We start from the raw sequence: 14,541 nt of genomic DNA on the forward strand, positions 1-14,541 counted from the left end.
AGGCTTAGGGACAGTCTAGGGATCCAAGCTTCTCCCAGAGTGGTCTCTGAACCAGCAGCATCCCCACTGGGGATGCTTGTTAGATGTGCCAAACCCTCCTACCCGATGTGCACGGAATCAGAAACAGCCTGGACAAGGTCCCCAGGTGATCTGTACCACACTGTATCTTGAGAAGCACTGGTCCACTCAGACTATCCACAGAGTTGTAAACGATCATCCCTAAATTCTAAGCTCTTGCCGCTGTCCTGGGGTTTGAATGCTTGGTAGCTTATTTCTCTGATACTTAAAATTACAGTTGAGGAAACTGATACACTAATGTAATGTCTGTGAAGTATAAGGAGTAAAAAGAGTAATTATTATGGCTAATTTGAGGTCAGCTCCCTAGTAGCAATAACAATTGTTGTTGTTCAGTCGCTAAGTCCTGTCTGAGTCTTTCCGACCCCAGGGACTGCAACACATCAGGCTTTCCTGTCCTTCACCATCTCCTAGAATTTGCTCAAACTCACGTCCATTGAGTCAGGGCAATAACAGTATCTTCTCATGAAAATGGAGGAAGCTTGGAGCCGGCTGGAGAAATAGCATCCCCTAGTGGTGTGGTCTCCCATCCACCTGGGCGGAAGGAGCCCCGGGAAATAAATAGCAGGGGTGTCCTTGCCTCACCCCAACATTCCCCGCTCACCACCTTCCACTGGACCAACTCAGCTGGGTTTTTTTTTTTCTTTTTTTTACAATTACAGAGCAGGCAGAAAATAAACCTCTCATTTACGTGCTATTCCTCATAAGACCCAGCCAGAAGACAGAAGGAATACACATGGGTAAAGAGGACACACTTGCAGACCTGAAGAGGTGCTGGTCAAGAAAGTTGGCCTGGGGAAAGCAAGGCCTGGACCAGAGCTTGGCTGGGCCTCCCGTGGAGCCTGCGGAAGGATGGCAGGTCTATGAACTTTCTTCCTGGATGCTGGCTTGTAGCACAGGCAGCTTCCTAGCAGCTGGGTAGACCAGAGGGGAATTTCACCTTTGTTCCACTTTATAATTCTATTTAAAGTGAAACAGTCATCACCAGCCTTGCACAGGAAAGCCTAGGGTCAAATACCAGTTCAGGTCAGCAAATGACTACTATGGTTTTGAAGTACTTAGAGCTGGAAAAGACCATGGATTGATTCCCTGGGTTCTGATTCACTTTCTCATGGAAGGATGCTGATTTAAGGACTGGGGGAAATTCAGCTACTTGCCTAAGATCATCCAGTCAGTCAGAGACAAGAGTGTGGATTTTATTCAGTTCTTTGACAATGTCTTCTCAAATGGTAAAGATTTAGTAGACTGGGGGAAGGTAAAGAACTCCTTTAGTTCCATCGGTCCTCCTGAACCAATCCATTCAAGTGTTCAATAAATCATAGCTATTATGAGCCTGGGGGACCTGGGCTGGAGGAAGTGAGCACAGATGATGCAAGTTTAAAGCTTACTGGTGTTTTTTTTTTTTTTTTTGCTGCGGCATGTAAGAAAACCAAAGTTAGACCAAAGGGTAACTTTGATATGAAAAGTGAAAGTGTTAGTTGCTCAGTTGAATTTGACTCTTTGTGACCCCATGGACTGTAGCCCACCAGGCTCCTCTGTCCATGGAATTCTCCAAGCAGGAATACTGGAGTGGGTTGCCAATCCCTTTTCCGGGGGATTTTCCCAACCCAGGGAATGAACTCAGGTCTTCCACAATGCAGGCAGATTCTTTACCATCTGACATGCAGGCTTTTAAATTTTACACTGAAAGAGCTATGAATTTAGAAGTGAATAGTTTTCCCAATTTTGTTTTTGTTTGTATTCAATTGTAATCATAGTTTTTGTAAGGATTACAAAAGTTGTATAGGAGCTGATGGGACTGTCCATTAAAATACAAGTTATAAAACTGCAAGATGTTACTGAAAGAAAAGATAGGTTCCAAGCTGGTAGATAGAACAGGAGGCTGGGGAACCCTTAGAGGGGACACTCATGAGGTGGCTTTAGAAATCTCAGATCACAGGTGCCATGAGGGGATTAACATCTCAGTGTCTGTTAAGTCTTCTCAAACCCAACAGCTGCGAAAGTACAAAATCCCACTGCAAGCCTGTTCCTTTTCCTGACACCACCCAATAACTTGCTGGGTAGGACGTTTCTCCCTGATCATCTTTATTTCTTTTTCTTAGCAACCTTACAGGGCAGCTTTTAAATAGATGGTTTGTGATAAATGAGAGACAGTGTTAAGAACTAGAGCTACTAAAAATGTATCTCATCACATAGTGCCTTGACTGCCCCATCACTGGATGATCAGACAGAATATTGTAGTGGACAGGGAGGAACCTCTGCTAGGTTAAATTCTTTTCTTTTTTTTGGCCATGGCCAGCTTGAGGGATCTCAGTTCCCCGACCACAGATTCAATCATGGTCCTAACCACTGGACTGCTGCAGAATTCCGTATTAGATTAAATTCTTATGCCTCTTTTTTTGAGTCTATAGTTCAAGATCAGAGAGGGGAAATAAAATGAACAAACAAAACAGAAAATCCCTTTGCTCTTCCAGCATTTGACTTGAAATTGAGGAAGAAAAAGGAGACAGAGTCATAAGCCTTTACCCCAAAGTCGGGGACTGGAGGAGGGCCACTTGAAACTGAGCTCAAACAATCTGATTATTCTTTAGTGTTCTCCAGTCTTTAGTGTTCTCCAGTTTACACTTCCGGAGAAGGCAATGGCACCCCAGTACTCCTGCCTGGAAAATCCCATGGATGGAGGAACCTGGAAGGCTGCAGTCCCTGGGGTCGCTGAGGGTCAGACACAACTGAGCGACTTCACTTTCACTTTTCACTTTCATGCATTGGAGAAGGAAATGGCAACCCACTCCAGTGTTCTTGCCTGGAGAATCCCAGGGATGGGGGAGCCTGGTGGGCTGCTGTCTATGGGGTCACACAGAGTCGGACACGACTGAAGTGACTGAGCAGCAGCAGCAGCAGTTTACACTTCAAGTCTCTCATAGTAAAGTCTCATTTCTTTACTGAGGGTGCTTGCCTGTGGTAGACAGAGGAGAAAAGTGTGGGGTGCATGATGGGGAGGGGGAAGCCAGACCCCAGAGGAACGGCTTCTAATAAGCCAATCCCTCTCTGCCCGAATCATCTCTGGGTGCAGCTGTGAACCTGCCTGGGAGATGATTCAGAGCACGGAAGGTGGTCCTCCTTCCCACTCGGGGTCACCGGATTCCTTTGCTGGTCCTGGATGATGATAGAAAACCCAGCTGAGTGAAAGGTCATCTCAGGACAGGCTATTTTTATTCTGCTCTTGAGTGTTATTTGCATAGCCTGGGCTCCACCAAAACTCCCTGTGACTCTGACAAAAAGGACGTTTGGCGTGTTCAGACAAACAAGAGCAGCTAAAGACAAGGTTGAAGGTCCTTACTTACCTTTCCAAGAGCGTGTTCACCATTTTTTCAAATGTCTCATCACATCTGAGAAGGGGGCTCGTGATTCCCCACTGCAGAGATTTACTGTACTCGTTCAGGCCGAAGTACAGCTTCTCCTCACAGCTCACATTCTCCTGGTTCAAAACACAGAGCAAAAGCCAGTGAAGGCAGGGCACAAGGTGTCTGATTTTCAGGGTTGGGGAGGAGGGACCTGAAACATGTTATTGCCTGAAAATTAGAAAAAATTTTGAATAAGCAAGTGGGACTATATCAGACTAAAAAGCTTCTGCACAGCAAAGGAAACAAAGTGAAAAGGCAACCTACTGGATAGGAGAAAATACTTGCAAACCATTTACCTGATGAGGGGTTAATATCCAGTATCCATAAAGAGCTCGTATAACTCAACAGCAATCCCCCAATCCAGTTAAAAAGTGAGAAGATCTGAACAAAATGCTTTCATTTTTTTTCCTTCTCTTTTTTTTCTTAGCAAAATGATAGGGGCAGCTTGTTACACAGATGGCTTAGAATCACCTGGAGCTAGCAGGGTTTGAAGAACTGGAGCTACTGGGCTCCCACAGTATCACAAATCATAAGTGACATGATTTACTGAATTCTTGTATCTTTGGGGAAAATGTTCCTCTGCTTAAAATAAAAAAAATCTCCGCTCCCAGAGTCCTGCCCTGTCAGTGACCCTGAGCTTAGCACTCCCTGTCTTTGTGCAGCCATCTCTGCTTTCCCTCCAGCCCAACCCTCTGCTCCGTGGACACTGTTCCCTGGAAGGTCACCAAGGACTCCTGAGGCCGAACCCTCAGTCCTTGGCCTCGCTGCTCTCTCAGCCATTCTCTTCATTACTTTCTTCCATGATTTTATCTATACCAGCTGCTTCGGTCAGTGATCAGCGTTCCTGAAAAAATATTCCAAATCCTCAGCATAGAGTCCCAGCTCCTACCCCAGCTCTGTGTCTGCCACGGCGCAGTTGCCTGGCCTCCACTCAGTTCACATCTGTGTTGTGTGCCCTCCGCACGCAGCTCTACTGCTCTACTATCTTCTCTTTTCCTACTAAAGGCACCACCTTAAAAATATCTCTGCCTTTTCCCTCTTCCTCAAAAAACAAATCCTAGAAAAGTTACCATTTCTTCCATCCTCTTTATTGCCAGCACCTCTATTCTGATTGAGGTACTCGTTCATTCGAACCTGAATTATCAGAGAAGCCGGATGACTCACCCCCACCTTTCTAATCACTTTGACTTGACCTCTTATAGTCAATAAATTGCCCTAAAATGCAGCCTCTTAGTATCCACTAAAGCTGAACTCTGCACTCAGCAATTTCACTCCCAGATACATACCCAACAAAAGTGTATACAGATGTCTACTAAAAGGCATGAGCTAGAATGCTCAAAGCAGCAACTGAAATCAGTGAACAGGGTGAATAAATCAACTGTGGTGAGTCACCCAGCGTAACCTGTATACAACCAAAAGAACGACTGTTTCACGACTCATGTAAAATATAAAAGAATCTCACAATGTTGAGCAAAAGAAGTTATATATCACAGAGCGCCTGCTGCATGTCTGCATCACTTTAGTTCAGTTCAGTCGCTCAGTCGTGTCCGACTCTTTGCAACCCCATGAATGGCAGCAAGCCAGGCCTCCCTGCCCATCACCTCAGTCGTGTCCGATTCTTCGCGACCCCATGGACTGCAGCCTGCTAGGCTTCCCTGTCCATGGGATTCTCCAGGTAGAATGCTGGAGTGGGTTGCCATTTCCTCTTCCAGAGGATCTTCCCAACCTAGGGATCAATCCTGAATCTCTTCCATCTCCTGCACCGGCAGGCGGGTTCTTTACCACTAGCGCCACCTGGAAAGCCCATGTCTATTGCACAGTTCCATTTATATAGCAAACCAAGCCAGAAGAGTGCCTCCTTCTGGCGACAGAGTGCCTGGCCTCTGGAGTAAAGCTCGTGTTCTAGTTTTTCATCTGGGTGCTGGTTCCACGGGTATGTTCAGTTCGTGAAAATTCACAGAGCTGTATATTAACATTGAATAATGGTGGAACTAAAAAATATAAGAATTATGCATATTCTGGGAGTTCCCTGGCGGTCCAGCGGTTAGGAGTCAGCACTTTCACTGCAATGGCCTGGGTTCAATCCTTGATCAGGAAACTAAGATCCTGCAAACTGCGTGCACAGCCAAAAAAGAAAAAAGAGTAGGTTCTGCTATTTCTAATAATACTGCGCCTTTGCTAAAAAATCATTCACTGACGTGTAACAAGCGTAAGCTTTCCCAGCCTTGTCTCAAAGATTCCATATGTATGTTTGCAGGTTTCATTCAATCCCACTAAGTATTTTCTGAACAATGCCTGGTGCTTCCTCCTCTCTGGCCCTGCCCTGATGCCTGCTGTCGGCAGTGTCTGCTCTGTCCTTCCTCTCCTCCAGAGACCACCCCGTGCGCGCTGTCCTCGTCACCATTCCTGATGCTCTCAAATGGGTGGCACTTTCCCTCCTTCAACCCACAGACCACTTTGGCTTTTTGCAATTGTCTTCTTCTACTTTGTTTTTCTTTTCTTTTCTATGTTTGTCATTTTGTTTTTACAAATGAAAATTGTATTTATTTAAGACATATATATTGGAGAAGGAAATGGCAACCCACTCCAGTATTCTTGTCTGGAGAATCCCATGGACAGAGGAGCCTAATGGGCTACATACAGTCCATGGGGTTGCAAGAGTCAGACATGACTGAGTGACTAACACACAGGGTGTATAACTTGATTTTTTTCTTTTTTAAAACTATTGAAATATAATGGACATGAACATCACATTAGTTTCAGGTGTACAACATAATAATCTGCTATTTGCTTATGTTGTGAAATTATCACCACAAGTTTAGTTAACATCCACCCATCACCACATATGGTTGTAATTCTTTTTTTCTCGTGGTGAGAACTTTTAAGATCTACTCTCTAAGCAATTTTCAAACGGGCTGTACAGTGTTATGAACTATTGTTATCTTGCTGTACATTATTCATTTTATAACTGGATTTTGGTACCTTCTGACCACCTTCACCCATTTTGTCTGCCCTCCAGCCCCCACCAATTGGCAACCACCAATCTGTTTTCTCTATGTCTCTCTCTCTCTCTCTTTTTTAATGTGGACTTTTTTAACGTCTTTATTGAATTTGTTACAGTATTGCTTCTGTTTTCTGTTTTGGTTTTTTGGCCAGGAGGCATTAGCTATCTGACCAGGGATGGAACCCACACGCCCTGCACTGGAAAACAGTCTTAACAACTGAACCACCAGGGAAGTCTCCGAATGAATCATTCAAAAGCACAGAACTAATCCAGGATATCGATGATTATGTCAGATCATGTTACATTTTAGGGGGACAAACTCCACAGATGGATAGTTTTGTATCTGCACGATAACCCAAAGTAGAGCCCACCGAATCGAATTCATAGAGGAGACTATTCACTAGCTTTTGGTGTTGTTATTATTTAGTCACTAAGTCGTGTCTGACTCTTTACGACCTCATGGACTGCAGCCCACCAGGCTCCTCTATCCATGGGATTCTCCAGGCAACAATACTGGAGTGGGTTGCCATTTCCTTCTCCAGGGGATTCTTCCAACCCAGGGATTAAAACCGAGTCTCCTGCATTGGCAGGTGGATTCTTTACCACTGAGTCACCTGGGAAGCCCATTCTTTAGCCTTTAGTGAATACTAATTGTAAGTATATGGAACTTTCAGAAGCTAAAGCATCCGTGAGGCTTCTGATCATGTTTTATGATGCTATTCTGCTCCCGAGGGAACTGAGAACATGAAGGTAGGGGAGAGACTCACTGTGCTGTCCAGCTGCATCCAGTGCACCTCGTTGCTGGTGCTGATTCGGGACTGTTGGGTCTGCAGAGTGTATGGACAGGAGGTGACCTGGAGCACCAGGAGGTTGAAAGCTTCCAGAACCTCTCTGCCGTTAATGACCCTGTCAGCCAATCCATGGCCCGGCTCACCATGTGACAAAGAGCCCGACATGACACTGTAGAGACATTGAAAGTCACATTAACACCTCCTCATTTACGTGACTAGATGCACAATCAGAGAGCAAAATAGAGGTCATGTCTTAGCTCCTATTTTTTTTTTCAGTTCTTATTAACTGAGACCAGCAGTGGAAACAATCAGCATTTGATGTAGAAGAGCAGAAACAACCCTCTTTCTTACCCCTTTCAGACAGCTTTCAGGGACATTTTTTTTTTCCTTTTTCAGTTTGTCCATGATACACCTTGAAGTCTAAACTCCATTATCCAAGCCAAGGATATCCAAGTCTGTAGCTTGAGGTGGATTATTTTAGTTTGAAAGCCTCACCAGTGTAAGAGAGCTCTCGATCAAAAAATGATGCTGAGCAATGATCTGTGCCCCTAGAGAGATTCCCCAAACGACAAGGAATCCTTGCTGTGTTAATACACTTTGCTTCCTCCCTTGAGGCTGCTAGACCATGGAGAGGGCTCTTCCTGCCCTCTCCCCATGACCAACACTTTTATATCTTTGTTCCGTTCAATGCGGATGTACCAGGTTTCCATGCAGCCTCAAAAACACATGCGTTTGGGTGTGTGTGTGTGTATATATATATATATATATATAGTCAAAGAAGTAATCTCAATGCCCATGAGAGTTAAACAGAGAGATTCAGTGTGAAACCCTCAGAAGTTTCAAAGATGAGGTATATAAGGTCAGTGAGCTATTTCTGCTCATAGAACACAAGCAGTAACTGAACAGGATGTGGGCAAAATTTCTTTTCTTTACCTTTCCTACCCCCTTCTCACCCCTCTGTCCTTCTCTGCAAATTTAACAAGTTATGCAAGATCTTACTTACACCTGCATGGAGCTCTAGACCAGATTATGGAGTACCAAGCACATTCTAACTTCTGAACAAGTGCTTTTGTAATTCTAACGTCTCTATCACAGATCAAAAAACAAAATCCAGATGCCTAACCTCAGTGTGTCCCAAGGGAAGAAAGTCTGTGATTGCTTGAGGATGCTAAAATTTTCCGACAAACCATGATATGTAATATGTGACAACTATTTTTCCTTAAAAAAAACTTTTTGCTTTTTCCAATCCATAGCAACAAAGATACCCCCTACCAGATAAGTACTGTGATTTGATCTGATTCCATCACACCACACATACTACCCTATCATTAAAAAGCCCATAAAGAGAATGTTCCCTTGTTTAAACTGGTAAATTGTGGAAGACTCTGAAAATGCTCTCAGATCATGGATGTGGCATCCCTACTGCTGTTAAAGGGAAGAGGGAAGAGAGAAAGGTAAGGAGGAGGAGAAATAGCAGGAGAGGAAGGAAAAGAGGGCCCGGAAAGGGAGGGTAGGAGAAGAACCAAGGAGGAAGAGAGGCTGCAACAGGGAAGCACGTGGACCTTCTGGGAGGCTGCTCACCAGCTCCTCCTTGCTGTTGCCCTTTCCCTGGAGCAGCCGAGTCCCAAGATGCTCTTAAGAGGGAATTTTAACAGGAACTTGAAACTCTGAATTTGAAAATTCGCCCACAGTATAGTTAACATCAATATTAAAGCAGTAAGAAACACTGGGAGAGCAAGGAAAGGGCAGGAATGAGTTACCCATGAGAAGATGAGCTTTCAAATTACCACCTTTTAAATCATTTATTACATAACCATTACTGTTTGAGAAGAAATATTGTATTTGCTCACTCTGAAGCAATCACCTCGTTAGTTCCACATGGGAGTTGTCATGAACTAGCACAAACAGCGTGTACGGGTTCTGTTTCACCCTTCTCATAAAAACTTCAAACTTGGTTTGTATCTCATTGTCTAGACGAACAACATATTTCTCTGCTCTCTGATAGGCTGTTCCATTTTCCTCCAGACCCAAGTCTACAAGGACACCTGCCAAGAAGAAAACAGAGATTATCTTTTTTTACGTACATATCTATGAGATAAACTTAAGTTTAGTGTCAACTGATTTACTGAGTACTAACCATATATGGAGAGATTTACAGGGTGGATAGCTTTCCTTTTCCATATTGCCCACCACTATTTGAGGAGGAAATATCAGCTTTCCTTTTCTTTAGAATACCACACTTGACCTGCCATACCACATACAAATGACACCAGGGACCAATCTGATACATTAAGTAGAAGCTTGAATAATAAGACCTCTGTCCAATCAAATTCTATTTCTATGTGAAGTGCTCTGCTATAGGCCTGCGGGGGGAAAAATGAAGCTTTGGGCTACAGCTCTTGGCCAAATTAATGTAACAGTGCAAGTTTTCCTTACCTCAAATTTAGCAACATAACACATATAAGAAAAAAGGAAAATAAAATGTAATGTCCAAAGATACCACAGGCAGATCATGAGCTTTTTTAAGGTGGTATTTTACTCATTTTATACAGTGCCAATGTTGCACAGTATACAAAGTATGGGAAGACCTCAATGAAAGTGGGATTATGTGCCAAATCAAAAGAATGAACTGAATTACTCATGAAAACTATCTTTTCAAAATGTTAGAAACTGTACAACTTTAATACTGTATCATTATCTCTGTCTATAATAAAATTACTTCTATATACAAACATCTAAAGTAGGTCTAGGTGCAAGAAGCTGTTATAATTAAAACACCAAATCCTCCTTTAAGATGAATAGACAAAGTGGTAATTATGTGAGGGGAAGGACGTATTTACTAACCTTACCATGGTGAACGTTTCACAATATATATATGCATTAAAACATCACAATGTATACCTTAAACTTACACAATATGTTCATTATGGCTCAATACAGCTGGGAAAAATACTGCCCCCAAACAAGAGCGCACAGCACTCCGTAGCCCATCCCGAGACACTCAGCCCTCTGAGAGGAGGACCTTGTGACTCAAGCCTATGACCCTCTGGGGAGAAACCAGAAGACTGATCTGGGGTTAGGTATGATCTTCCAAACATATTCATTTAACATCCAATATCAGCCACATCCATCAGTCCCAACTGTGTGGGAAAAAGTTTTAAATTAAGAAAGATAAGTGAAATGAAGAGACTTTTACAAATTATGTTGACTTAGTTTCATTCATCAATTTTTTCATATAAAACCAGCTCAATTAACAACGACATGCACTTAGCATCTAGATGCCATAATATTAACAGCTCTAAATGGTATAAAGGAAAGTAAGAAAAATGTTTTACAATATGAAACATTCACTATACTGGAAAAAGTGAACAGAACGGTAATTTCGCTTTCAAACTTTTTTCATTAGTCAAAGATTTTGAAACTTTTTTCTAACTTTTCTCTTTACTCAGAGATTGTTTTCAATTTCCACCCAAATGTAGTCAAATGCTATTGTGACTATTTCCAAAAGCCATCAATCAGATATTTAATTTGGCAGGTAGCCTGATTTCTTGGAAAGTGAACTGTTTATAAAGTGTATTTAACATTCAGTAGAGGTTTCTTCAGCATCTATTATGTATCAGGTACTATGTCAGGTACTGTGCTAGGCTTGGGGATACACAGGAGGGCAGGACAAAGATCTTAATCTCATGGATCTTATGATGGAGAAGACGGATATTTTTGACAAGTATCTGATGAGAGACAAAGCCCTTTGAAGGGAGCAGCTGAGCAGAGGCACAGAGAAAGGACCTACTTAATCTCTGGGGGCTTCTGTTCCTTTTTGTAAAAATGGAGAGAGTAGAGCCAGTCGAAAATTAGCCTGTATTTCCTAAGTTTATCCTTAGGAAATAAGCAGTGCAAGTTAAAAATCTCTAAATATGAAAACGTGATAAATAATTCACAAAAAGGAAAAATATATCTTGTGGATAATTGAGTTGATCACATTTCAAAACAAATGAAATGAAGACCAATTGTGTATGACTTTTTCACATCAGGTCCATACACGCCCTTAACGGAAAGGTGAAGTTCCACGCATCTCCGAGGTCATTCTCTTACACATAACACGGTGTGTTGGTCTATGTAGCCAGCTGGCTCTGCAGTGGTGTGTCTGGGTGGAAGGAGGCACATCAGATGTACTTGATTGTTTTAGCTCTAACTGGACATTTTTAGTAGATCATCCTTACCTTTAAATTTTGTTTTAGACTTGCTTTTAGTTTTAAGTTTTGTTTCTTTCCTGGTTATGAAAGTGATAGATACTCATCTTGGGAAAACTGGAAAGTATAGAGATATATTAAAAAAGAAGAAAAAAATCATCCATGATTCTTTAACTCGAAATAAGAACTGCAAACATTTTTGTCCATTTCTTCCTGTTTTTTTTTCTTTAATGGATATTCTTCTACCTAGCTCATATTTTGCAATTGTATATCCTGACCTTTTTCACCTATAACTGCAAAGTGAGAAATAAAACCATCCACAACCAGTCTAATGATACAGTATTTATCCTTTCATAGAACCTAGTGGTCTTACACCATGTATATTAAAATGTAAACAGAATATAATTTAATATTCCAGTCTAATTCCTTTCTCCCTTCACAGCTTCTCCTTAGTGAATGTAAAACAAAAATGGGTATGGTCTCTTCCTTCAGAGGGTCTCTTTCAAGAGGTGTTAATGGCACTATTACAAGCATTTTATTTCAACTCAGTAAAAGTTTCTTGTGCAGCTACTATATTTAGAAATAAGTGGAACAATCAATTACTGTAAAAACAAAAGAGAAAGAAACAAAACTATCACTCTTTACTACTAATATATTTTGGTAGCAAACACAAAAGCATCCACAGATAAATTAATTAATAAGAATTTAGTTAAGTTGATGGATTCAAAATCAATTTATAAAAATTAGTTGGATTTCTATATACCAAAAGCAAACAGGAAATGTGTTTTTAAAAAACCATTTTCAATGATGTCAAAAAATACTGCTTAGGAATGAATCTTGTAAAAGATATGTAAGACCTTTGTGGAGAAAATGAAACTATTAATGACATTAAAGAAAACTTAAAAAGAACTATATCATAAAATATAGTTAAAATTATTTTTTAAATGTATATGGCAGAGCAAAAAACCAAGAATAGTCAAGACAGCTCTGAAGCAGAAAAGGTGGGAGAGATCTATCTACCCAGAAACCAAGAATTATCAGCTGTATTATTTTATATACAAAATCATTATGTATTTGCCCCATGTTTTGGCATGGGGCAAACCCTGAAAACTGACCCCCATGTGTGTAAAAACCTGATTTATGATAAAGCTTGCAATGTACATCAGCGGTAAAGAATGGACTCTTTAATAACCAGTACTGAAGAAAAATGAATATCGGCTCTTACCTTACCTGATACTAAAAAAAAAAGAAATTCGGGTGGATTAAATGTGAAAGAAAAAACTCTAAAACCTTTATGAGACAATGAAGGAGAATAACTGTGTGACCTCACAGAGGATTTCTTAAACACAAAAGGCCAAAGGATAGATAAACTTTAAGATTCATTTAAGTTTATTCATCAAAGATGTTATAAACAAAAATACAAGCCTTCCAAATCTATAACTAGTATTACTAAAAAGGATTAGTAATCAGAATAGAGAAATTCCTCCTATAAATCCAAGAAGGGCAAAAAAACTGGAGCAGGCATTTCCTAGAACAAACCCAAATGGCCAATAAGCATCTGAAAAGATGTTCAATCACATTAATAAAAAGGGAAATACAAATAAAAAGCATATAAAATGGAAGCATATCAAATTAATAAAATTTTAAAAAAACAAGATAATTGTGAGGAAGAAGTAGATGAAAGACAGACTTATGTATGTTAGCATTTCTGCAAAGCAAATTCAAGGATAAACCAGAAACTAAAGAGATTGGTTACCAGTAGGAGAGTGGATGGGAAAGCGGTGTAAAGAAGTGAGAATGAGAATGGGTAAGTATGAGGAGGAAGGGACGCTTCGTACCACCTTTGGCTCTGAGAACCACAGAAAAAAGTTAATCAAGAATAGAATGGGGGATGGGAGAGTGGAGTCAGAAGGGAGAAAAGGCAGGCAACAGGGAATCCAAATGGTAACAAATGAAATCGAACATCACCATCCTGGAAAGGTGAGCATGACAACAGCAAGTCTAAGTTTAAACAAATCAGTGTGGGTTGGGAATTGCACAACTTCTAGAAAAAAAATCAAAGAAGTGAAAAAGTACATTGTAGATAACAAGAACTAGGTTCCCTTGTCAGAGAAAGAAGTCACAAATAAAGACACAAGAAGGACTAAAAGGAACCTTGCTTCACTCTGTATGACAGACCCCAGGTCCATCCACATCTCTACAAATGACCCAACTTTGTGCCCCTTTATGACTGTGTAATATTCCATTGTATATGGGAGGAAGGTCCAAGAGGGAGAGGCTATATATATGTGTATATATATAGCTGATTCACTTCTTTGTACAGCTGAAACGAATACAACATTGTAAAGCAATTATACTCCAATAAAAATATAAAAAGCATCTTGCAGTGTTCATATGGAATTGGCAAGATCAGTATATAGATATAGAAATAAAGAGGTATCTGAGTCTATATTCAGGGCTTCCCATGTGGTGCTAGTGGTAAAGAACCTGCCTGTCAATGCAGAAGACCCAAGAGGCGAGGGTTCAATCTCGGTGGGGAAGATCCCCTGGAGAAGGAAATGGCACCCCACTCCAGTATTCTTGCCTAGAAAATCCCACAGACAGAGGAGCCTGGGGGCCATATATATGCCTAGGTTAATATACATATATTTATTTTCTACCTCTGTGTGTTGAGCAATTACACACCAGTAACAATAAATACAGTTCCAGTTTCTCTTCATATTACTTGTTATCCTCTCTGTTTTTGCTTATAGCACTCTTAGTGGGTTTCATAAAGTAGTATTCATTGTGGTTTTGATTTTCATTTCTCCAACTGCCTAATGGTGTTGAGTATCTTTCCATGTGCTCGTTGGTTATATGGATATCTTCTTTGGATATTTGCCCATTCAGATCCTTTACCCATATCTTAATTAGGCTATTTGTCTTTTCATTATTGAGTTATAACAGGTCTTTAAATAGTTTAAGTCCCTATCACAAATATGATTTGCAAATAATTTCTCCCATTTTGTGGGTTCTCTTCATTTTCTTGATGGCATCCTTTGAAGCACAAATACTGTTAAATTTTTTTAAATTATGTA

General features: G+C 40.9%; 1 protein-coding gene across 3 annotated transcripts in view; it reads right to left on the reverse strand.

Annotated features, from left to right (window-relative positions):
* The window catches only part of GREB1L (GREB1 like retinoic acid receptor coactivator), a 247,693-nt gene that overhangs the window by 29,092 nt on the left and 204,060 nt on the right, over positions 1-14,541 (reverse strand). For all 3 annotated transcript variants that reach the window (XM_027960953.3, XM_060405398.1, XM_060405399.1), the window contains 3 exons: positions 9,139-9,319; positions 7,251-7,443; positions 3,420-3,553 (listed from right to left, as the gene is read on the reverse strand). In XM_027960953.3, the coding sequence (XP_027816754.1) occupies positions 3,420-3,553; positions 7,251-7,443; positions 9,139-9,319 (508 nt within the window). The remainder of the gene's footprint in view (positions 1-3,419; positions 3,554-7,250; positions 7,444-9,138; positions 9,320-14,541) is intronic.

This window comes from Ovis aries, chromosome 23 (assembly GCF_016772045.2).
Source record: "Ovis aries strain OAR_USU_Benz2616 breed Rambouillet chromosome 23, ARS-UI_Ramb_v3.0, whole genome shotgun sequence".
NCBI lineage: Eukaryota > Metazoa > Chordata > Mammalia > Artiodactyla > Bovidae > Ovis > Ovis aries.